A 23968-nucleotide genomic window follows, 5' to 3' on the forward strand; every position below is an offset into this window, starting at 1 on the left:
AGCTAGTCCAACAGTGACTGTCTCCCAGTGGCAAGTCTGAGAATCCAGGAGTTGTTCAGTCCACAAGGCTGGATGTCTTGGTCTTCAATATACATCAGAACCCTGAAGAAGTAGGCTGCAATGCAATGCCAGTGAATACAGAGCAAGAGAGCAAGCGAGCACTTCCTTCTTCCATGTTCTTTACATTGCCCTCCATCAGAAGGTGTGGCCCAAATTTTAGGTGGATCTTCCCACTTCAAATGACTGAATTAAGAAAAATCCTCCACAAGTGTATCCAATCACTTGGGTTTTAGTCAATTCCATAGGAGAGAAGAAAAAAAAGTTGCTAAATGTCTCCTAAAAAGGAATATATTCACTTGTACATGTGGGCAAAATGAACTCGATATAGTAGACAGACACAGAGGCATCTATAGAGAAAGTTCTCAAGACTTCTCCAATGGAGTCCATGGAGCTCCTTTAGAGGAATACATGATTTCTTTGTAAAACTGGAGGTTGATAAGGGATCACATGTAGAGAGAGGACATCCTCCAGTGGAGATTAGTGGAGGCTGAGATTCCTTAAGGGGGATTGAAGAATGTAAGCCCAGGGTAGATGTTGAACTAGAGCAAAGCAAGGAGAATGGGGAGGGGCATTACTTCATTAGCACCCAGAGAAGAGAGACCATAGCAGTCAAGACAAGAGGTTTTTAGTTGTTGTTGTTTTTTTTTTTTTCTTTTTCCTTTCCCCCCAAGAGCCAGTGTTCCGGAGGACAAGTGTTTGATGTCTCCCAGGTTAAATCCCTCATAATGAGTCAAGCAGTATCCACCCATTGGTTTGGCTCTTAAGGCTCTTAAGGGTGTGTATATAAAACCATGAGTGTTAGTAAAACTTGTTTATTTAATGTTCCCCTACAGGTGTTAGAGAGGGAAATTGAGAAGAAAAAATTTTTTAAAGATGTATTTATTTGTTATGTATACAGCTACAGCTTTCTACCTGCATATATTTATGCAGGCCAGAAGAGGGCACCAGATCTCACTATAGATGGCAGTGAGCCACCATGTGGTTGCTGGGAATTGAACTCAGGACTTCTGGGAGAGCAATCAGTGCTCTTAACCAATGAGCCACCTCTCCAGCCCCGAGAGGAACCCTTTTAAAATTTAAGTTGCTTTTAGAAATTTGTTCCTGTGAAGTTAATCCCTTACTCCACTTTTTGTTTTATGCATTTGGGGCTTTTATTTTGTTTTGTTTTTGAGAAACAAATGGGCTCATTTAATTAATAATGTTCTTGTAATATGTGATTGCATATACATGTATATGTATACATACACACGTACATATAGAATCAGAGGACATGAGCAACATTAATTCCCCAAAGTTGGCAATCAGAGATAAAAGTTTTATGCACATAAGTGAGTCCACTGTTTTGTTTTGGGACCCTCATGGTAAAGCAGTTAAACATCTTGAGAAGACTCACATGTTCGAGTAGTAGCTAAGATAAAACCTGAAAAAAAAAATCAGCATAAACATGAACAAATTTAAAAGAACCAAAGGAATTATATTATATCCATCTGTCAAAGGAAATTATGATGAAGGCCTTAGGCGTTAACTCTTCTCTGGATGGGGTCTTCACTGTAACCCAAGCTTCACTTTCAGAGCTTCACACAAAGGCCTGCATGGCTTTTATGTGGCTTGGGGTCTGAGGGTCCAGACTAACCCTAACACTTGAGCAGATGCACTTTATCTGCTGAGCACTCTCATTAGGACTGCTGTTTGTTTATTGTTTGTCTGTTTTCTTTTCATTTCAAAATTTTACGTGTATAATTGTTTTGCCCGCATATATGTGTGTGCATCACATAGGTGCCTGGTGCCTACTGAGACAAGAAGAGGGCAGTGGATCCCTTGGGACTAGAGTTACAGAGAGTAGTGAGCTGTCAGATGGTGCTGGGGATCAAACATGTGTTTGTTATGAGCATGTTTTCCTGACGGCCTGGTCTTACAGCCGCGCAAACCCCAAATAACACACAGAGACACTGTATTAGATATAATGCTGTTGGCCTGTTACAAGCGTTTCTTATTGGCTAGCTCTGTCTTAAATATTAACCCATTTCTATTAATCTAAGTGTTTCCATGTGGTCTCATCTTACCAGAGAGTGGGCCCAGAGTTCTGCTCTCTCGGTCCTACATGTTGACTCTCCTCCCTACTTCTTCCTTTCTCCTCCTAGTCTCCTAGTCCCGCCTATCTTGCTTTCTTATTGCCCAACACTGTTTTATTCATTAACCAATACAAGGAACATATTTACAGAATGACATCTCCCATCATGGGTTCTCTGTAAGAGCAGCCATACTCTTAACTGCTGAGCCCTCTCCTCAGCCCCTAGTCTCCAGGTTCTTGACATAGACAGTAACTATTTGTGCCAGCTAGTTTTATGTCAACTTGATTTGACACAAGCTGGAGTTATCTGAAAGGAGAGAACCTCAATTGAAAAAATGCTTCCATAAGATCCAGCTATAAGGCATTTTCTTAATTAGTGATTATATTGACATGGGAGTGCCCAGCCCATTGTGGATGCTGCCATCCCTGAGCTGGTGGTCCTGGGTTCTATACAAAACAAGCTACTCTGGCATTGTAATGCACATCTTTAATCCCAGAACTTGGGAGGCAGAGGCAGGTAGATCTCTGTGAATTGAAGGCCATCTGGTCTACAGAGTGAGTTCTAGGACAACCAGGGATACATAGTAAGACCTTGTCTCAAAACAACAACAAGCAAAAACAAAAAAGAAAGCAAGCTGAGCAAGCCATGAGGAGCAAGCCAGTAAGCAGCAGTCCTCAGTGGCCTCCACATCAGCTTCTGCCTCCAGGTTCTTGCTTTGTTTGAGTTTCTGCCTAGACTTCCCTCAATGATGGATCTATGATCTGAAAGTAAGAAGAGATAAACTCTTGCCTCCTGAGTTTGGTGTTGGTGTCCCATCACAGCAATAGTAACCCCAAGTAGGATACTATTCAATCTGAGTCCCCTAGGAAACATACCAGGACACTGTTTTTATTTTATTCTTTTAAGACAGTGTCTTATAAATCCTAGGTTGGCCTTGAACTGAACACGTAACTAAGAAGATAATGATCTTGAAGTGCCGTTCTTTTCACCTTTCCTTCCCAAGTATGAGACTGTGCCCAGTCACATGACACTGTGGAACATTCCTTTACACTGTGTGGATGTACGTCGCTATGACTGGCTTAATAAACAAGCTGACCAGCCCGTAGCTGAACAGGATAAGGTTAGGTGGGACAGCCCAGCAAACTGAGAACGCTGGCAGGAAGAGAGGCAGAGTTGGGAGTCGCCAGCAGGCACAGGGAGAAGCAAGATGAGCAAGGTACCAAGTCACGTGGTAAGATAAGAAATATGGGTTAATTTAAATGTAAGACTTAGCTAGTAACAAGCTCAGCTGTTGGCGGAGCATTTACATCAATATTAAGTTTCTAAGTGGTTATTTGGGAGGGACTGCTGGCTCAGGAAAACTCCACCTCCGTGGTTCTGTATTGAACCCAGGGCTTTATGCTCGCTAGAAGAACTCTACCAACTGAGCTGCATCCCTAGCCCCTGAACGCTGTATTTCTTCTACCCTGTGACACGCTTCATATTTCAGGGTCTTGCAGCAGTGATGCAGAGGTCAAGTGTATTCCCAGTGCACCTACAGAGATGAAGAGAAAAGGTGAGGACGCAGAGCTACGAAGAGGAGGGAAGTGCCGGACTGTGATGTTGCTTTGGTGCACCTGGTGTATGCCGTATAGTCCTAGCATCTAGGACGGGGAGGATCAGGAGCTCACGGTTATCTTCTGTTACACAGTGAGTCTGGAGCTGGCCGGGGATTTGTGAGATCTGTCTCAAAAGAAAGAAAAAGGTGCCAGGCAATGGTGGCGCGTGCCTTTAATCAAAGCACACGAGGAGAAAAGGTAGGCACATCTCTGAGTTCGAGGCCAGCATGGTCTACAGAGTGAGTACAGGAGCCAGAGCTTCACAAAGAAACCATGTCTCAAAAAACCAAAACCTAAAAAATTTTAAAATGAAAGGAGAAGGGAGAAAAGGAAAGAATAAAGAAAAAAGTGAAATAAATAAATAAGGAATGAAAATGGAGCTGGTGAGATGGCTCAGTGGGTAAGGGTTCTTGCTACCTAGCCTGATGGCTGGAGGATCCCCAGAATCCATGTGATAGGAGAGAATTCCCAAAACCACTCTGACTCCTATAGATAGCACTGTAGCATTCACACGCATGCACACGCGCGCGCGCGCACACACACACACACTAAACAAATGTTAAAGGAAAGAAAAGGCTGTAGCTGGGTGTGGAGGCTCAGCCCACCACTGCAGTACCCAGACAGCTAAGGCAGAAGGACCAGAGCCAGGGTACCTGAGATGCTGTCTCAAGAACAGTGGGCAGAGAAAACACAAAGGCTTGGACTCTAGCAAAAGAGCCAGAGCAGGGCTGGAGGGATGGTTCAGTGGTTAAGAGCACTGGCTGCTCTTCCAGAGGTCCTGAGTTCAATTCCCAGCAAACACATGGTGGCTCACAGCCGTCCGTAATGAGGTCTGGTGCCCTCTTCTGGCCTGCAGGCACACATGCAGGTAGAATACATTATACACATGCAGGTAGAATACATTATACATGATAAGAAGAAGAAAAGGAAAAAAAAAAAAAAAAAAGAGCCAAAGAGCCAGGAATGGCCACAATCTATGGGTCTGTCTTGAAAGTTGGACACTGGATGTGAGCTCACTGATGGGCTTCATTTAGGACATATGCTGTGTTTCTCTGGAGCATTATAAGGTTTCAGAAGTCTACAGATGTGCAGCTGGCTTAGGGTGCTTCCAGCCTTTGGTTGGGGGAGGGGTGTGACTGTCACCTTACAAAAGCCAGAACCACCAAGGAGAAAAAGCTTGTTTCTGAAGCTTCCCCCTCAGTGTACACTGCTGGTCCTTGTCTAACCATTTCTTTTATGGTACCAGGCAGGAGCGACTAACCACATAGATATGTTAAAGACCCCTTGAAATGGTCTTATACTGGCAAGGGCCAGATACACTAAAGTCCATTGAGGTCGTCGCCTCATCATAAAGGCTACCAGGAAGGATTAGGGTTTTTACAATCTTTATTAAGACAAGATTTACTAAGTGCTCCTCCCCAATACAAAAAGTGTTTACTCTTTTTTCTTTTTAAAGTGTGTGTGTATGTGTACAGCTTGAGAGAGTTGGTTTTCTCCTCCCACAGTGTGGGTCCCAAGTGCCTTTGCCCTCGGAGCCGTATTGTCAGCCCTGAGGTGCTTATTCATATAAAACAATTTAGCTCCCTGCATTCCATGATTATCTGAAACGCAGTCAGCCCTGAACACAGCTAGGAGAACACTAATTAAGTAATCCAAGTGAAGCTGCCTCAAAATGGAAAAGTGAGCCTTGACAGTGACTGGAAGAAAACTTAATGACCTGTCATTGGCCAATTCTGTTTTCCAGGAGTTCTGTTCATCATCTTCCCAGTTTGTTGTCATGAAGCTGTCCTTAATCCCGACATCGCTTAGGCTGATTGGCATAGTGGGTTTGAGACAGCAAAGGGGAAGTGAGGATTTGAACCTAAGAAAGCCGTACCCACCTCAACCCTGAAATGCAGATGAGGCGGGGGTGGGGGGGGTGGAGTGGCGTTGTGTAGGCTCGCGCTGGGGCTGTGGGTGGGATTAGCTGCCCATTTGTCTGCAAACTGCTTTCTCCTCCTCCGTGTTCCCCACCATGCGGCAGGTGTGGCCCAGGGAACCTGGGGACGGGACTCCCCCTGGAGTGGATGGCAGTGGCAGGGGGTGGACTATGAAAAACAGTTTTGTCTGGGAACAAAAGGCATCAATCAAGGCAGTGCCTGCAGCCTTTGATTTGGATGAGAAGGGGGAAGGCAGCCCCAGCTTCCTTCAGGTCATCTCCCTTTTCAAACGGATTAACCGGCCAGTTAATAGGAAAGGATCCTGCCTGTGCAGAGGTCTGCAGGCCTGTGTTGATGAAGTCGCTCGTGTCTGTATCTACTATTGCCACGGAACCACTTCTAGAAGACAGCTTTTCTGTGGGCCTGAAAGTCCCTGGACGTGCTATTCTCCAAAGGCACAAAGTAAGCCCGGATGTTCATGGCAGTGAAGGGACCAACAGGAAGAGACCCAAGAGAAGAGCTGAGGTCCCAGACATGGAGCAGGGACCTGGGTCATGTCCAAGCCAAAGCTCAGTCTAAATATTCCAACAAAGAGCTGAGTGCGCAAGAGTAGGGTCAGTAAACTTCCTAAATCGTACTTGACAATTTCAGTCAAGTTGCTCTATGGTATGTATGTTCCAAGCTGTGGTAGGAGGATCATTAGTTCAAGGCTGGTCTGAACAGCTTAGCGAGACCCTGTCTAAAAAAAACAAAAGAAGAACTAGGCTCTAGGTCATGGATAGCAAGAGCATTAGGGTAGCAAGGGCCAAGCCCTAGGTCCCGTGACCAGAGCTGCAAAATAATAATTAATAATAATAACACAAAGAAGGAAAGGAGGAAAAGAAATTGAAAAATGAAGAAAAGGCCAGATGTGGTATTACACACCTTTCTTCCCATCACTCAGCTGGGTTCATGGGCAACTTATTTGTACTTGTACCTTGAAGAAAAATAGTTTCCCCTCCTGAAGTAGGCATTAACCGACAGCAGCTGCTATGTAGTTCACAATCCTCCCTCCTCCTCCAAAGTACCAGGGGTACAGACACAAGCTGAAGCATTCTGCTCCCCCGCCACCACTTAATTTATAATGGGGGCGGGGAGGATTTCGAAACAGGGTTTCTCCACATAGCCCTGGCTGCCTGCCATGGAACTTGCTTTGTAAACCAAGCTGACCTCAAACTCACAGCAATCCACCTGCCTCTGCCTCCCAAGTGCTGGGATTAAAGGCGTGCACCACAACCTGCTGGCTTTTTTCTTTTTCTTTTTCTTTTAACATTTACTTATTTATCATGTATTTTGGAGGGGGAGGAGTATATGCAAGAGGACAATCTGCAGGAGTTGGCTCTTTCCTTCCAAGGTGTGGCTCTCAGGGATCAAAGCGAAGTTGTCAGAGTTGGTGGCAACACTCTTCCTTACCCCAGACCATCTCGTGGACCCCAAATCCCATAGAGTAGGATCCATAGTGTCATGCTGCAACCCCAGCACACAAAAGACGGAGACAGGAGATCACTGCAAATTATCCCAGGCTGAGCTATCAAGATTCTACTTTAAAAAATAGGTAAGGGGTGGGAGGGAATAAAAGTGCTTGTCACACAAGCCTGGTGACTTAATTCAATCCCTAGAACCTATGTAACGGTGGTAGGAGAGAAGCAACTCCACAGAGCTGCCCTCTGACCCACATGCACACCACACACATACTCAGAATAAATGAAAATGTTGAAAAATAGTAAGTGAAAAGCAGCTTTGTTATTTAGCTCCATGGTAGATGCTGGCTGTGGCACATGAGACCCTGGGTTCAATCCCTAGTCCTGTCAAAGAACAAAACAAAATTACAGATTAAGTGGTGGTTAATCCTAACACTCAGGAGGCAGAGGCAAGTGGATGGATCTCTGTGGTTTCACAGCCAGCCTAGTTCCAGACAGCCAGGGCTACATAAAGAAACCCTGTCTCGAAACAAACAAAAAAGCAAAACGAACAAAGAAAGAAAAATGTAATAAATAAAATAACAATAATATAGAAAAAGAAAAAAATCTCTGGTGCATACTAAAGGATTGGAAGCTAGTCCGGGCTACATAGTAAGACCCAGTCTCACAAAAACCAAAACAAAACAAAACAAAAACCTTTTTGGAAGATGATTAAGGTCTAAGATTTGTTTGGATAGGGACTAGCTAGATGGCGCATCAGGGTTTGAAAAAAGCACTTGCCACACAAACCTGAAAAGTTCAGTTCAAACCCTAAGACCCTTGGAAGGAGAGAGCAGGGTCCACAAAATGGTCCTAATAAGAATATACTTTAAAAATACTTCCTTCAGCTATAACTAAGTATTACTACTATGTGCTGTTCTTGGATGATCTTGGGTAATAACTGAAAATTGTTAGGGTAAAAATAAGCCCACAGGAGAACACCATATTTTTGCATATAATGCAGTTTTAAGAGGGATTGACCGACATCATCACTCTTGGAGGCAAACCCCACATCTGCTGAACCATCCTTTTTTTTTTTTTTTTTTTCCCTTGAGACAGGCTTTCTCTGTGTATCTTTGTAAAACAATCTGGCCTCGAACTCAGAGATCTGCCTGCCTCTGCCTCCTGAGTGCTGGGATTAAAGGCATACACCACTACCGCCTGGCCTTTTTTACTTATTTTTGAGACAGAATTTCAGTGAATTGCCCAGGCTGGCCTTAACTTACTTAAAGTTCTTTTTGTTTTTATTCTTTAAATTTTTAATTATTCATTTTATTTTATGTGTGTGCTGTCTGCATGTATGTATGTGTTCCATGTGCATTCCTGGTACCCATGGTAGTTAGTTAGAAGTGGGCATTAGATCCTCTGGAACTGGAGTTACAGATGGTTATAAACTAACTACCATGTGGGTGCTTTTAGATTTGGGTCCTCTGCAAGAGCAACAAGTGTTCTTTTTTTTTTTTTTTTTTTTTAGATTTATTTATTGTGTTTACAATGCTCTGCTTACATGTCTGCTTCAACACCAGAAGAGGGCACTAGACCCAATTACAGATAGCTGTGAGCCACCATGTGGTTGCTGGGAATTGAACTCAAGACCTTTGGAAGAGTAACCAGTGCTCTTAACCTCTGAGCCATCTCTCCAGCCCGCAACAAGTGTTCTTAACCAGGGAGCCATCTCTCCAGTCTCAGTTTTGTTTTTTGAGGCTGAAAATGACCTTTAACCCCAAATCCTCTTATATCTACCTCCCAGATCCTGGGATTACAGACATGCACCACCTTGCCTTGTATTACATGGTGCTGGGAATGGAGCCCAGTACTTCATAAATGCTAGGCAATTCTACCAACTGAACCACATGCCCAGCCCTGACCTTGATCTTTTGATATTTCCACCTCAGCATCCCAAGGAGCTGGGACTACAGGTCTGCTCTACCGTGAGGGATGCACATGGGTGCCATGGCACATGTGTGGGGTCAGAGGACAAATTTGTGGACTCTTCTAACTTTACATCACTTTATGATAGAACTCGGGTTGCCAGGCTCACACAGCAGGATCTTTAGCTACTGAGTCATATCTTCCACTTTTTTTTGTTTTTTAAAGACAGAGTCTCACTGTGCAGCCCCAATGGACCTAAAACTTGGGTCCTACTGGAGAAATCCAATGTCCTGTTTTCATAGGTGTGAGACAATATGCCAGGCTCCTGCATCTGTTATGTTGTTGTCGTTTTCTCCTACGTGTGTGTGTGTGTGTGTGTGTACACATATGTGTGTATACATGTATATATATGGACTGGAGAGATGACTCTGCAGTTAAGAGCACTTGCTGTTCTTTCAGAGGACCCAGGTTTACAACTGTAGCTCTGGTTTTAGGGAATCTGATACCTCTTCTGGCCTTCACAGGCACTGTACTCACATGGTATACAACTACACACACAGGCAAATATTCACACTAGGAACAAATAAGTAGCAAAGTGTTTTAAAAATATTTTAGGGCTGAAGAGATGGCTTAGTGTTGAAGAATGAATATGCTCTTGCAGAAGACCCAACATTCATGTCAGATGACTTAATAGCTACCTGTAACTCCAGCTCCACAGGATTCAATGCCTCTGGCCTCCTTAGGTTTCTGCACTCACAGGCAGACATATTACCCACAAAGAGACACATAAATGTTTTTAATGTAAAGAAAAGATAGTTTATTACACATGCAGTTACTTAAACCATTAGGAAAGAGGCATGTTTTGAGAAGTAGATGCACAGCTTTTTACAGTGAGAGAACTCACCACTTGTCTTACAGAGTACACTAAGACTCCTCTTCTGCTATTGGAAAATGACAAAGTTTAGGTTTGTTGGGATTATTTTTCAGCAGCCAATCAGCTAGCCAACTCTATGGAAAAGAAAACTAAAATTAATAAACATTTAACTATTTTCTGTGTATAATGAACTTATCAACTAGATAATTAAGTTATCTTTCTAGAAAAGATTTTTGATACAGGATCTCACAGCCTAGGCTGTCTGGAATTTACTCTGTAGACCAGGCTGGCCTAGAGCTCCTAAAGATCCCCAACTGCCTCTGCTGCCTGAATGCTGAGATTAAAGGTGTGTACCATCACATCTGGCTAAACAGCTTATTTGTTTGTTTTGTTTTTTGTTTTTTTAAGACAGGATTTCTCTGTGTAGCCCTGGCTATCTTAGAACTCACTCTGTAGACCAGGCTGGGCTCGAACTGAAAGATCTGCCTACAATTAAAGGTGTATGCCACCACTGCCCTGCCCCAGTTTAGGGGGATCTTTACTATCCTGAAAGTTGACAAGATACTACATATAAAGAGATGATAGCCTCCAGTGGCAATGGTGTTATTGGAGTTTAGTGGAGGCGGGGTTCAGACCACATTACTAGCCCACCTTCAGGGGGGTTGAAGAGTGTGAACCCAGGGTAGATGCTGAACTAAAAGAGGAGAAAGCAGAGCAAGGGCAACAGGAAGGAGTGTCATTGCATTCGGACCCAGAGACTGTAGTAATCATAACAGAAAACTCAAGCTTTTAAGTTTTGTGGCCAACCTGGATAATACTAATAAAAAAGACATATGCAGCCAGGTGGTGGTGGCACACGCCTTTAATCCCAGCACCTGGGAAGCAGAAACAGGGGGAATCTCTGTGAGTTTGAGTCCAGCCTAGTCTACAAAGCAAGTTCCAGGACAGATTCCAAAACTACACAGATAAACCCTGTCTCAAAAAACCAACACCCCACAAAGAAACATATGAAACTGATATTTTTGCAACATAAAAAAATCATTCTTCTCTTGATTGCAAAAATGAGTAAGAGTGTAGGCTTCAGCTGGGCTGTGTCACATGCCTTTAATTCCAGCACTCAGGAGACAGAGAAGGTGAATTTTTGTGAGTTTTAAGCTAGCCTGGTCTACTGGTCTACACTGCCTGGCTGCTATACAGCTTTTAAAACCACTTTAAGAATAAAAATAATAGCTGAATATGGTGTAAGTTTTGGGCCAGCATGGTTTACAGAGTGAGTTCCCGGAGAGCCAGGAGTACCCAGAGAAACACTGTCTCCAAACAAAACAAAAAGAAAAAGAATAAAAATAAAGGTCCTCCAGACACACAAAAACAATACATTTAAATAACAAAGAAATGTAATTAAATATTTAAGAGCTGGGTGGTGGTTCAGGCTTTTAATTGAAGCTCAAGGGAGGCAGAGGTAGGCAGATCCTTATGAGTTTGAGGCTAGCCTGGTTTACAGAGCTAGTTCCAGGACAGAGCTAGAGCTAGACAGAAAATCCCAGTCTCAAACAAAACAAAACAAAACAAACAAATTCAAGATCTGGGGATTGGTGTAGGCGATTGCCTATTTGCTGTTTGGTCCCCAGCACCTGATAAGCTGGGAGAGGTGGCACATATCTGTAATCCTGGTGCTCAGGAGGTAGAAGCAGGAAGATCTGGAGTTTAAAGTCATCCTTGGCTACACAGATAGTCTGAGACCAGCTCAGGCCACGGGGAATCTTCTCTCACAATACAAACAAAATAAACAATGACAATCATAGTAAATGGAGAGCCAGGGAAGGGGAAATGGCTTGGCAGGTAAAGGTACACCCCACCAAGCCTGGAGGCCTGAGTGAGACTGAGGAGGCCCATGGCAGAAGGAGAGGGACCTCTCTGACCTCCATGCTCGTGCTATAGCACACATACAAGAAAGTAATAAATAGTAAGTGTAATTGTCACAGCACTTTAATGCAAGGTGAAAGGTTCTCGGGGCTGATCCTCCCTAGGGAATCCTAGGAAGTTAACAGCTGCTGGAGAGCTGACATTTTCTTCAGCAATGCAGCCGCCTGTGAGGTGCCTGGGCACATATCCTCACCAGTGTCCCTGTAAATGACCCTAAAGGAGCTCAGGCCAAAGAAACAGAAAGGCATGGAAGCAGTAAAGGGGCTGATTGGGAAGAGGAAGTGGGGGTAGCAAGAAGAGACAGGGGTAATTAATGGCAGGTAAAGCAGGTGTACACATGTGCCACCAAAACACATCATCTGCTAGTAAGTTACAAGTCAGCAAGGGCTAGACAGAGGGGCCTTGTCTAAAAAAACAACATTCAAGGCCAGCCTGATCTACATAATAAGTTCTAGGGCAGCCTGGGCTTCATAGTGAGACTCTGTCCCCCACCCCAACAAACAAACAAACAAAAAAACCCTCCAACAAAACCAATAAGTAAAAAAGAAAATCACCCAGTATTATGTACATTTATGAAAATGCATATGGAACTTATTATGTATAATTATTATATGCTAATAAAAACAATAAAGGAATAACAAAGTGGGGTCCCAGGATGGAACTCAGCTCATGAGGCTTGCATAGTAAGTGCTTTACCAATCTGTCACCAACCACCCAGCTCCCTCCCCCGTCTTTATTTTGTGTGTGTGTGTGTGTGTGTGTGTGTGTGTGTGTGTTTGTGTCTCTAGGTGTGTGTTTGTGTCTCTGGGTATGTGTTTGTGTGTATGTGTGTGTATGTGTGAGTGTATGTCTGTGTGTGTGTGTGTGTGAGTATATGTCTATGTGTGTGTGTTTGTGTCTCTGTGTGTGTGTGTGTATGTGTCTCTGGGTGTGTGTCTGTGTGTGTGGGGGTGAGTGTGAGTGTATGTCTTTGTGTATGTGAGTGTGTGTGTATGTCTGTGTGTGTGTGTATGTGTCTCTGGGTGGTGTGTTTGTGTCTGTGTGTGAGTATGTGTGTGTACATCTCTGTGTGTGTGTGTATGTGTCTCTGGGTGGTGTGTTTGTGTCTGTGTGTGTGTGTGTATATGTATCTCTGTATGTGTGTATCTGTGTCTGTGTCTATTTTGGGGTTTTGGATTTTTGTTTTTGTTTTTGAGATAGTGTCTCACTCTATAACCCTGGCTGGAGTGGAACCACTACATAGACCAGACCAGCCTTGAATTCACAGAGCTCTGCCTGCTTCTACCTCCCAAGTACTAAGAGTAAAGGCATGTGTCACTATGATTAGATCACTTTTGAAATTTTTTATTTTGAGACAAAGTCTCACTAAATTGTCCTGCTTGGTGGCCACAGAGTCAATACATAGACCAAGAAAGCCTCAGACCTTGTTGAGTCTTCAGACTAAAAGAATAAGTATTAGCTGAACATGGTGGTGCCATCTCTAATCCTGGCACTCAGGAGGGCAAGGAGATCTTTGTGAGTTTAAAGCCAGCTTGGTTTAGGACAGCCAAGACTACATAATGAGACCCTGTCTCAAAAACAAGCAAATACAAATACAGTTTTACACAAGAAAACAATAAACAATATTCTCTAATGTTAATAAAACAGTATCTTACAAAAGGGTCTGCCGGTTTCTGCTTACAAAGCTCTGTGAGTCCTTGAAGTAGGGTTGGCGTTACATACAAGTTTAAATAGTCCTTAGCAGCTTGTCCAATTGGAATGGGTTCGATAATCACTGCAAGTACAAATAAGTTTTCACTAAAAAGCAAATATCCATGATTAAACATTATGTAGCTACTTAAAAGGATGCCTTCAGGAGTTTTGAACTGTTGTGAGACACTCATGTCATCATGAATTTTAAATTTGATTTTTATTTCTTTATATTAACTAAAGTGTTATAATTGTTATTATTATTGACTTTCTCATAGAGTCTCACCATAGTCCAGGCTGACCTGAACTTAGTAGGTAGCCTAGGCTGGCATCAAACCCAAGGTGATCTTCCTGCTTGGCCACCTGTGGTTACAGGTGTGAGCCACTACACTCTACCTATACTGAAGCATTATTTACACACAGTACTTGCTGAATTTGTGATCACACCAAGAAATAAATATAATTTTAATAAGAAATAACAAAATAACAATAACTACCATACACAAAAGAACTACAGCAAAACCAACCCAACCCTCATGACCACTCAGGGTGCTGAGAGTGATGGATCAAAGCAAGGCTTACCTGTGGACAATTTACTGAGACCTCGCCTTGGACCAGAAAGCCAGGCTGCAGTACATACCTGAAGTCCCTGAACTCAGAGGGTGGAGGCAGGACGATCAGGAGTTCAAGGCTAGCATGAGACACACAGGCCTGTCTCAAAATAAATTCTGGGCTGAAGGAATGGCTCAATGGTTCAGGTCAATTTTTCTTCCAGAGAACCCAAATTCAAATCTCAGCACCTACATCAGGGGCTCACAGCTGTCTGTGATTCTAACTCCAGGGCATCCAGTGCCTTCTTCTGGCCTCTAATGACATCTGCACACATGTGGCACACACTCACTCAGACACAAACAAAAATAAAATAAATCTTGAAAATAAATAGTTAAATAAAGGGCTGAGGACTTAGCAGCTTACAGGCAAAATTTGCTTGTTTTGAAGTTCTAGGTTCACCCCCAGTTCTTAAAAGACAGTATGCCCACTTCTCCGCTACTGCTTTTTCTTTTCTTGCTTTTTTGAGACAGGGTTTCTCTGTGTAGCCCTGGCTGTCCTGGAACTCACTCTGTAGACCAGGCATGCCCTGCATGGGTGCCCATAAAGATGGCTGCACTCCATCTTGGCACAAGGGCAGAGAGTTCAAAGGTGTCAGCAAGTCATGAGACCTAAAGGTCAAAGGTGTGGGTGGCTACAGAAGGATATTTTGGCTGTCTTCCTCTAAATAACAACAGACCTGAATCTGAGGTGTGGCTACTACTGACCTCAAGGCTAGGGAACAAGAAGTTGGAGCTAAAGTGTGGTTACTGAACCCTCAGAATAAGTGAGGAAGAAAAGTCTGTATGTTCCATACACATGATACTGTGTTCCACTTTTTGGTTATGGTATATAAGAGTGGTGAAAAATAAACTCATGGCATTTCAGTATTGACTGATCTGCCCTGCTGACCTTTATTCTCTCTCTCTCTCCCCTCTCCCTCTCCCTCCCCCTCCCCCTCCCCCCTCTCTCTCTCATCATTTCCCTCATCCACACTCCCCCATCCAGGTACGGACTTGGGGCCCCTCGCCTGGCTCTGATTACAGCAGCACAAAGACCGCTCCCAACACCTGGAACTCACAGAGATCCACCTGGCTCTGACTCCCGAGTGCTGGGACTAAAGGCGTGTCCCACCAACGCCGGGCTGATAAAAACAAACTTTAAGAGGTGAACAATTTGGAGGTGTGTCAAGAAAGCAGTTGTGAGAAACTCACCTTCTGGAAACATGAACCGAATCTCTCTTTCCGAGGCAGCGAAGTCGTTGCTCCCGTGAAGGGCGTTCCGAAGCTCATCTGTACCGTAGATCGCCCTTAGACTAAAGCAAAGGAAGGATGTTCTTCTTCCGCTCTGACAACCTTGCCTTACTTTACAGGAAAGCATTCTTTCCCTCTACATTATCTGGAGAAGGGGGAGCCACATGCGGAGATCAGAAGACTACTTCGGAGTGGTTTTGTCCTTCCAGCTCATGGGTCCTGAGTTCAAATCTGAGTCAGCCCACTTGCAGCAAGCACTTTACTTGCTGAGCCCATTTGCTAGCCTTTTTCTATTTGTTTGCTTTTAGACAGGGCATCACTAATCTAATTTTAAGCTTTGCATTTTACTTAGAGACAGTCAAATTAATACATTTATGAATGCTGGTGAATACACTGTGAAGAAGGGTGTTTTGTGAGACGTGAAAAGGAGATATAAAATAAAAAAGAAATAACTGTTTCATTTCTAGACTAGTGATCATGCTGAAATTTTGGATGCTGAAATTTTGGATTTTATTTATTTATTTATTGAGACAAGGTCTCACTGTATATCCTTGGCTAGCCTGGAATTTGCTATGTAGACCAGATTAAACTCTCAGGAATTTGCCTGCCTCTGTTTCTCAAGGTATGCACCATCATATCCAGATAATAAATCTAAAAATCTCTCTAATTTTCCCATTAAAAATCCTACCTCAGGATCAGTGAGGGGCTCAGCTGCTAGACACACTTGCCACCAAGCCTGATGACCTGAGTCTAACCCTGGGCCCACATGGTGGAAGGAGAGAGCTGACTCCCACTAATTGTCCTCTGACCTCCACACATGTGCAAGGCACACAAGCCCACACATTAAATAAATAGAGTGTAATGTCAAAAATCCCACTTCATAGCCATGTGTCATGGCTCACGCCTGTACTCCCAGCATGGGGGAGGTGCTGAGATAGGAGGGCCATCACAAATTCAAAGCTAGCCTGGGCTACATAGTGAATTACAGGCCCACATAGGCTACAGAATAAGACCAAAAAAAAAAAAAAAAAAAAAAAAAAAAAAGGGTGATACGAGTCAGAGGCAGGCAGATCTCTGTGAGTTCAAGGTCATCCTAGTCTATAGAGCGAGTTTCAGGACAGCTAAAGCAATACAGTGAAACCCTGTCTCAGAAAAAAAAAATTAATAAATCCTACTGTAGAGAGGCAGTGTAATGCAAGGCTAAAGAGCCATCAGTGAGACTCTTTGATGCTTTCTATAGCATTTGGTACTAAGATAGCACTGAGGAGGGAGGGATGGAGAGATGCTCAGTGGTTAAGAGCATTGACTGGTCTTTCAGAGGCTCTGAGTTCAATTCCCAACAACCACATAACTCAGAGCATCTGTAATGAGATCTGATGCCCTCTTCTGGCTTGCAGGGATACTGCAGACAGAAGACTATACACAATAAATAAACACATCTAAAAAATGAAGATAGCACAGAAATGGAGAGACTGTCCAATCACTGCCTTACACTAGAGGGAAGTTCCTTTAAGAGAACTTCCACATGAGGGAAAACCTCACTTCAAGAGAGATGGGGTTTGGTGAAGCTTTTTGTTTGCTTCTTTTGTTTTGTACTTTAGAAAGACTTCAATCCCTTAAACCACTCCAGGGGAATTACCTGTCCGGGTGTGTCTCCTTGGCTACTAAGCTATTAGCTGGTCCCAGAAGTTCTTTCCAGTAAGAGATGGCATTATGTCTAGCTAATATCATAGCAACAAGAGGTCCAGAACTCATGTAAGCTGTCAAGTTTGGGAAAAACATTTTCCCGTACTGTTCCACATAAAAGTTACTACAGTGCTCAGGGCTCAGATGTAGTTTTCGTCTCTGTAAACAAAACAAAGTCAACGAAAGTGACCCCTCGATAAAAGCTCATTCAGTCATCTACAACATGCCAGGCATGGTGGCTCATGCCTATAATTATCTTTTCATTATTACACAGAAATAATATTTAAGTTAAGTATTTCAGAGGAAATATTTATCTCACTTAAAAAAAAAAAAGAAAAACTCCCTGGGCTGATGAGATGGCTCCATGGGGAAAGGTGCTTGTTGCCAAGACTGAAGTTCTAGATTCAATCCCCAGAATTACATGTTGGGAAGAGAAGAGAGAATTGATTCCCCAAGTTTTTAGACTGAAACACATATACTGCACATGTGCACGTATGCGTGCGTGCACACACGTAAATATACACACATTTTAAAGAGAGTGTTTGCTGAGCAATCATGAGGAACAGAGTTTGGATCCTGGCACCTCCATTACAAGAGGCCATCCACCAATCGCCTGTAGCTCCACCTACAAGGGGTTTGAAGTCCTCATCTGGCATCCATGCACACACGTATAGGCACACATACACACAGTCACCCAGAGATCAAGGCAAAGCTTGGTCTGCACAGTGAGGTCAGCTAAGGCTGCAGAGTAAGCCATTGTCTCTAAAAACAAAAAACTGGAATATTAGTTTAACTGCAGGTATTATAGGAATATTCTGATAAACTCTGCAGCGGACTCCCAGGAACTCTAACTCTCACATGACCCCTTGCTCATCAGTACTCCACCGCCCTCCCCCTCACCAGTATACAAGCTGTTCATTCGTTTTGAGGTGAACTCTTACTACACGTAAGACTGTGTAGTCCTGTTTGTCTGCCTGTGTACTCTGCAGCCTCACTCTCCCTAGACACAAGTATGCCCTGCAGCCATGCTGCGGGTTTCTTAGCTCCTGTCGAATAATTTTAAAAATTTAGAGTCCATCTCTTAAGTTGATACAAAAATTAACGATCCTATGGGTTGCTTTAAAATGAAATCCGGTGAAAACTCTTTTGTTTGAGAAACAGTGATTGATACCCAGTATGTGGAACAGAACTCAATTTATGATGGAGGAAAGGCTGCCACCTGCTGGAGAGAGAGACGTTTTCAGCGCTTACAAACATACCCTCAAGCTGCAAGAGTCAAATTCCTTGGAACAGAAAATAGGCTGGTGGTTACCAGGGGCTGGAAGAGATGGAAACACTCCTCGACCCCCCTTAAAAGTAAGTTCATAGCTTCAGGTTGAAAAATCACAGATGAATAGTGGTGAGGGTCACAAAATGTACCTAATATCACAGCACTGTACCCTAAAAATAGTTAAATGGTACAATCGATGTAATATAAATCTCGAAAAACAAAGCAAAGGAAAGTTGAAGACACCGCAGTAGTTGACAGAGTTAACAGTAGTGGCGGCAGTTTACATGAGCCATAGCCTCCCTGGTGTAATGTCCACTGCTGACAGACGTTTCCACTGACTTTTTGTTTTGAGACAGGGTCTCTCTGTGTAGCTCTGCAACTCACAGAGATTCACTTCCCTTTGTCTTCAGAGTGCTTGGATTAAATGTGTGTACCACCATGTCCAGCCCTTGAATTTTATAATAAATAAAAGCCACTTGGTTACTAAGCCTATCATTTTTTCAAATATGGACTTAAGTATTAGAGAACTTGCTCAGTGAGTAAGTCTTTTGCTGCTCAAATGTAAGGATGTGGGTTTGGATCCCCAGAATTGCCCTAATGCCCGGCTTCATAGTGTGGGTTTGTAATCCCTACACACCAGTGGGAGAGGGCAGCTGGGCACAGAAGGCCCCTCAAGAAGGTCATGGCCCAGTTAGCCTCAATTACATAATAGCAAACAAGAAAGCCTATTTCAGGCAAGGTGAGGGCCGGACCTGAGTTACACATAAACACATACCACACAAAGATAAAGTCTCTTTTTTTTTTTTTTTAAAAAGGAGTTAAGTTCGAGGCCAGCCTGGTCTACAAGAGCTAGTTCTAGGACATGGATTAAAAGTATGTGCCGCCATAGTCTGGCATACTTTAAACATCTTAAATATATAGGGTACAGAAGCCAGGGCTCTCTCTCACCACTGTAAAAGTTCCTTCTTTGAAAAACTAAAACAAAATAAAAATGAAAAACCTACGAAATTTAAAATTAAGCCAGGCGTAATGGCACAGTGTGTGCAATCCCAATATTCAGGAGCCTGCAGTAGCAGGATTTGAAGCCACGAGGGCTACATAGTGAAATCCTCTCAGACAACAAAATACAACAGGTGATGAGCACCTTAGTCCCAACTCAAGTGAAAGGAGAGGTGGAGAATCAGTGTGTGCTGGGGGATATCCGGAGCTAAATAACTAAACAGCAAGACTCCCCCCTTCTCAGGGGCTCATGTAGCCCAGGCTAGCCTCAAGCTCACTATGTAGCTGGGGATGACCTCATTAAAGTTGGGGTCCTCCCTTTCAATGCCCTGAATACTGGGCTCCAGGCCGTATGCAGGTGCTGGCAATGGAAGTCATGGTTTTATACTTGCAGGCATTCCCCCAGCTGAGGGGCAGTCTCAGCCTGAGAACATGGGCTTTTAAGTATCATTGTTCCCCAATTGTTTGCTTAGGCATTTTTTTCCTTCTTGAAGAAGTGACAAACATGATTTAATATTTTTTTGGTTAGGGGAGAATGGTAGGGATTGAACCCACAGCCTCATGCTTGTTAAGCCTGTGTTCTACCTCTAAGCCACACCCTAGCCCCACCTATAAGTTTAATTTTTTTTAATATTTGGATCCATTTAGAGTTATCCCAGAATAAAAATACTCAATTTTCTTCACAACATTTATTAAAGACTTTGTGTTCATCTGAATATTTCTTGTGCCATCTCAACTGTGTGTGTGTGTATGTGTGTGATATGCATGTCTGTGTTCATGTGTATACACACATGTATATGGGGATGCAGGCGCATATATGTGGAACCAGATATCCACATTGGGGACTAGTCTCAGTTTCTCATCATCTCAGATCTCCCAACTGAACCTGAATCACCAATTTGGCAAGACTAGTGGGCTCAAGGGCTCCAGAGGTCCTCCTGCCCTGCCTCCCACTACACAGTTGCTGGGGATTCAAACTCAGATCCCTGTGCTTGCTCAGCAAACACTATGACACAAACCCCTCTCCAGCGCAGTTTTCTTTATCTTAAAACACTGACAAAATAGATAATGATGATAATCTGATACTATATAATTTTTGTTGTTGCTGTTTTGAGACTGGGTCTCTCTGTGTAGCTCTGGCTGTCCTGGAACTCTGTAGACCAGGCTGGCTTCAAACTCACAGAGATCAGCCTACCTCTGCCTGCTGAGTGCTGTGATGATTAAAGGCATGGGCCATTACAGCTGGTCCTATATAAAAAAAAAAAACATTTAAGATAGGGTCTCACTGTGTAGCCCTGGCTGACCAGAAACTTACTCTGTAGACCAGGCTGGCCTTGAACTCACAGACATACACCTGATTCTGTCTCAGCAGTGCTTGGAGTAAAAGCACCACACTAACCTATATACATTTAAGAGAATAAAAAACTAGTACAAGTAAAATTTAACAAAATATTTAAAATGTTAAGTTCTATTTGATATATTCATACATTTTGTCTTCAGTTGGAGACCTTGTCATACTAGAGGACAGTTTTGAACTCTGTGAAGGCCAAGATGGTGGGAAACTCTAGTCTTACCCTACCTATGGCTGAGATCACAGGCTTACAGCACCACCTCCAGAGCCTGGGTCCTCTGTACCCCAGGCTGGCCTAGGACTCCCTGTGTAATACAAGCTGACTGCTTAATGTCCTCTGGAAGGCCTGGCTCCATGACCATGTTTGTCAACTGCAGAACAAATATTCATCTTAAAACATTAAATGTTTGGGCTGGAGAGATGGCTCAGAAGTTAAGAGTACTGACTGCTCTTCCAGAGGTCGAGTTCAATTTCCAGCAACCACATGGTGGCTCACCACCATCTATCATGAGATCTGGTGCCCCCTTCTGGCATGCAGGCAAATATGCAGACAGAACACTGTATATGTAATAAAAATAAGTAAATATATTTTTAAAAAAATTAAATGTTTGCTGGGCAGTGGAGGCCAGCCTGGTCTACAGAGTGAGTTCCAGGACAGTCAGGGCTACACAGAGAGACCCTGTTTAAAAACCAACAAACGAAAACCCTAAGAACACTAGAGAACTTAACTATGCACAGGATTATTGCACATAACTTAGAAGGGATAAGTAGATTCTGATTTATTGACCCAGAACTTTACCAAAGAGACTCCATGAGGAAGTTAGAGAGGATCACTTCATCTTATGGGGAAAAGCTTTCAAACACAGAGAAACCCTGGGAAAGGACAATGTAGTAAGGAGAAGTTAAGAGAAAGAAAGGGCAATTTGGCTTCTTTTGGGTCTTATTCTGTATCTTTTGGAAGTGTGAAAAACTTACCTATTACAGGTAACTTGTTTGTTTTTGAGACATGTCTCACAGAGCTAAGGCTGACCTGTCAACTCTGAAGTTACCGAATAGCTGAACTCCTGATCCTCCTGCCTCCACCTCCCTGGTACCGAGATTACAGGCATGAGCCTACATGCCCAGCTTACATACTGAAAGACTTTAGTTTGCAGAGCAAGGATATAGGAAAGGGGAAGAATAGTTCTTGCAAGCAGAATATAGAAAATCACAAAGAATGGACGTGGACATGGGTGGAAAGATCAGGAATTATGAGAACAAGAAAGGTTACTATGGCGATGGGGCTAGTGGTTATATGCCAGGCTGATCTTGTTAAATAGGGCTAGTTACAGCCAAGAGAAAGCCAGAGTATGAAAGAAGTTTCTCACAGGTCTTGGCCCACAAGGAAATAGGCCCCCAACCCTGGAACAAATGGTCCGAGGTAAACAGCCCTGTCTGGGTCACACATGGCCAACGGACAGTCTGGGGACTCTCTAAGGTACATTCTATGGGTTTTCCTTTAAAGAAGAACAGGTCACACCTGGGTGATCTCTCAAACATGAGATAATACTTTGTAATCAATCACCTTGTGCCCCATGCATGTATGCTGATCTGCAGTTTGTCTCTATAAAAAGGAGCCTGAACCCTTTGAGGGGTGTGCAGCTTTGCCCGAGATTGCTGACACCTGGGGGAATGCACTCATTCAATAAATACCTCTTGCTTGTTGCATCTCCTGGTTTTGGTGTTTGTGTCGCAGGGCTCTCCCATCGGCCCAAAAGGACCCCGGAACTGGGGTCTTACAATACAACCTTTATATTTAGAAATGTAAACTCAATGTTACCACGGATCTAAATGGGTGGGTACATTTATATAAGTATAGTGCAAACTAATAAAAGAGAAGCCAGAAGTTACCTGAATGATGGTGAATCCAGATCTGAGAATAATGTCGCGTATCTCCTCCTCTTTGTCAACAATATCTGGCTTGATAAGGGCTAGGGTTTTTTCTACATATATCTGAGGCAGGGGCATTGACACTTCCATTCTGGCGTTTCCCGGGATAATTTACTAATCTCCTGACCAGGTATCCACTGCAATGACACTCGTCCTCGTACCAAATTCAACCTGTGGCAATATTTGGTGCTAGGTTTGATTAATTTGTGAAAGTGGAAACTGCCACGTTTCCCGACCAGCAGTCCTGCAAGAATATGACTTGTACAGAGCCCAAGCTGAGCCCTGGCCGCCTCGGTGCGGCAGGACGATGGACAGCATCCGTGCCGCTCTCCAGGGGTGGGGGAAGGCCCTAGCCCGCTGCCCTAGCGAAGGGCCCCCACCCCTCGGGGACCACTTTATACAGGCCTAGGTGTGACTGCAAGGCAGGATCCCCGAGTCCTTAGGAACCTAAATCTCCAGGCTGAACCCTCCCAGCTCTCACCTCCGTTCAAGTGTTGTCAAAACCCGTTGCTAAGAAACCTGAAGCTGGTTTTCCAACGGTGGCTGCAGAGGGCCAATCCCAGCAGCATTTTTCAATATAGTTTGATTTGATCTTGGGCAACAATTAGCCATGAGAATTTTAGAATTTGTGCGTGCGCACGTGCATATTTGTGTGAGGTGATGAGATGTGATTGATGTGGAGGTAAGAAAACAACTTCGTTGGTCAAGTGCTTCCGTGTCTGTGGTTTTCAGGGATGAATGCCATGTGGTCTGGCTTGCCTGTAAGCCTCTTTACCCACTGAGTAATAGAGTGCCAGCCCTTCTCTAATTGATCTCCTGCATCCTCCTACGTACTCGAAGAATGCTTGAATTATCCACACTTAGTAAATGAGATAAATCAAACACCTCTCTCCATTCCCTCCCAGACACTATATGAAAGATAAATGTCAAGTTTATCTTTGACATACTCTTTCCTTCCTTTTTGTTTTTGTTTTGGGTTTTGGTTTTTGTTTGTTTTGAGACAAAGTTTCCCTGTATAGTTTTGGATCCTGTTCTGGCACTCACTCTGTAGACCAGGTTGGCCTTGAACTCCTGCCTTTGCCTCCCAAGTGCTGGGATTAAAGGTGTGCACAGTCACTGCCTGGCTCCTTCCTTTTTTCTTCCTTCCTTCCTTCCTTCCTTCCTTCCTTCCTTCCTTCTTTCCTTCCTTCCTTCCTTTCTTTCTTTCTTTTTTTTTTTTTCTTCATGGTGGTGGTATTAGTGCTGGGGTTCAAACTCAGGGACCATGCTAGACAAGCACACAGTCACTGAGCAACATCCCAGTATATACCTTCTTTGTTTTACCACCTGATTCTGTCCCCTCTAGTTCCAGCTTCTTTAATCATTTAAAACTGTCTTTGCAAGATC

General features: G+C 43.6%; 1 protein-coding gene across 2 annotated transcripts; it reads right to left on the reverse strand.

The window, feature by feature from the left end:
- Nucleotides 1-579: 579 nt before the first annotated feature.
- Nucleotides 580-23016, reverse strand: Nme5 (NME/NM23 family member 5). Of its 2 annotated transcripts, none has more exons than XM_051202367.1 (6): nucleotides 22544-23016; nucleotides 16987-17192; nucleotides 15309-15409; nucleotides 13473-13591; nucleotides 9925-10028; nucleotides 580-599 (listed from the first exon to the last, which is right to left on the reverse strand). In XM_051202367.1, the coding sequence occupies exons 1-5, from the start codon at nucleotides 22670-22672 to the stop codon at nucleotides 9945-9947; spliced, it is 639 nt and encodes a 212-aa protein (XP_051058324.1). In that variant the 5' UTR covers nucleotides 22673-23016; the 3' UTR covers nucleotides 580-599; nucleotides 9925-9944. The 2 variants fall into 2 exon arrangements, with proteins under 2 accessions (XP_051058324.1, XP_051058325.1); XM_051202368.1 differs by lacking the exon at nucleotides 580-599 and adding an exon at nucleotides 7448-7493.
- Nucleotides 23017-23968: the final 952 nt, after the last annotated feature.

This window comes from Phodopus roborovskii, unplaced genomic scaffold (genome assembly GCF_943737965.1).
Source record: "Phodopus roborovskii unplaced genomic scaffold, PHOROB, whole genome shotgun sequence".
NCBI lineage: Eukaryota > Metazoa > Chordata > Mammalia > Rodentia > Cricetidae > Phodopus > Phodopus roborovskii.

Coding starts and splice junctions, on each gene's coding strand:
- Nme5 (XM_051202367.1), bottom strand. CDS start 22,672: ATGGAAGTGTCAATGCCCCTGCCTCAGATATATGTAGAAAAAACCCTA. Junction 17,193..22,543: donor CTGGATTCACCATCATTCAG/GTAACTTCTGGC, acceptor TTTTGTTTACAG/AGACGAAAACTACATCTGAG. Junction 15,410..16,986: donor AAGGAGACACACCCGGACAG/GTAATTCCCCTG, acceptor CCTTTGCTTTAG/TCTAAGGGCGATCTACGGTA.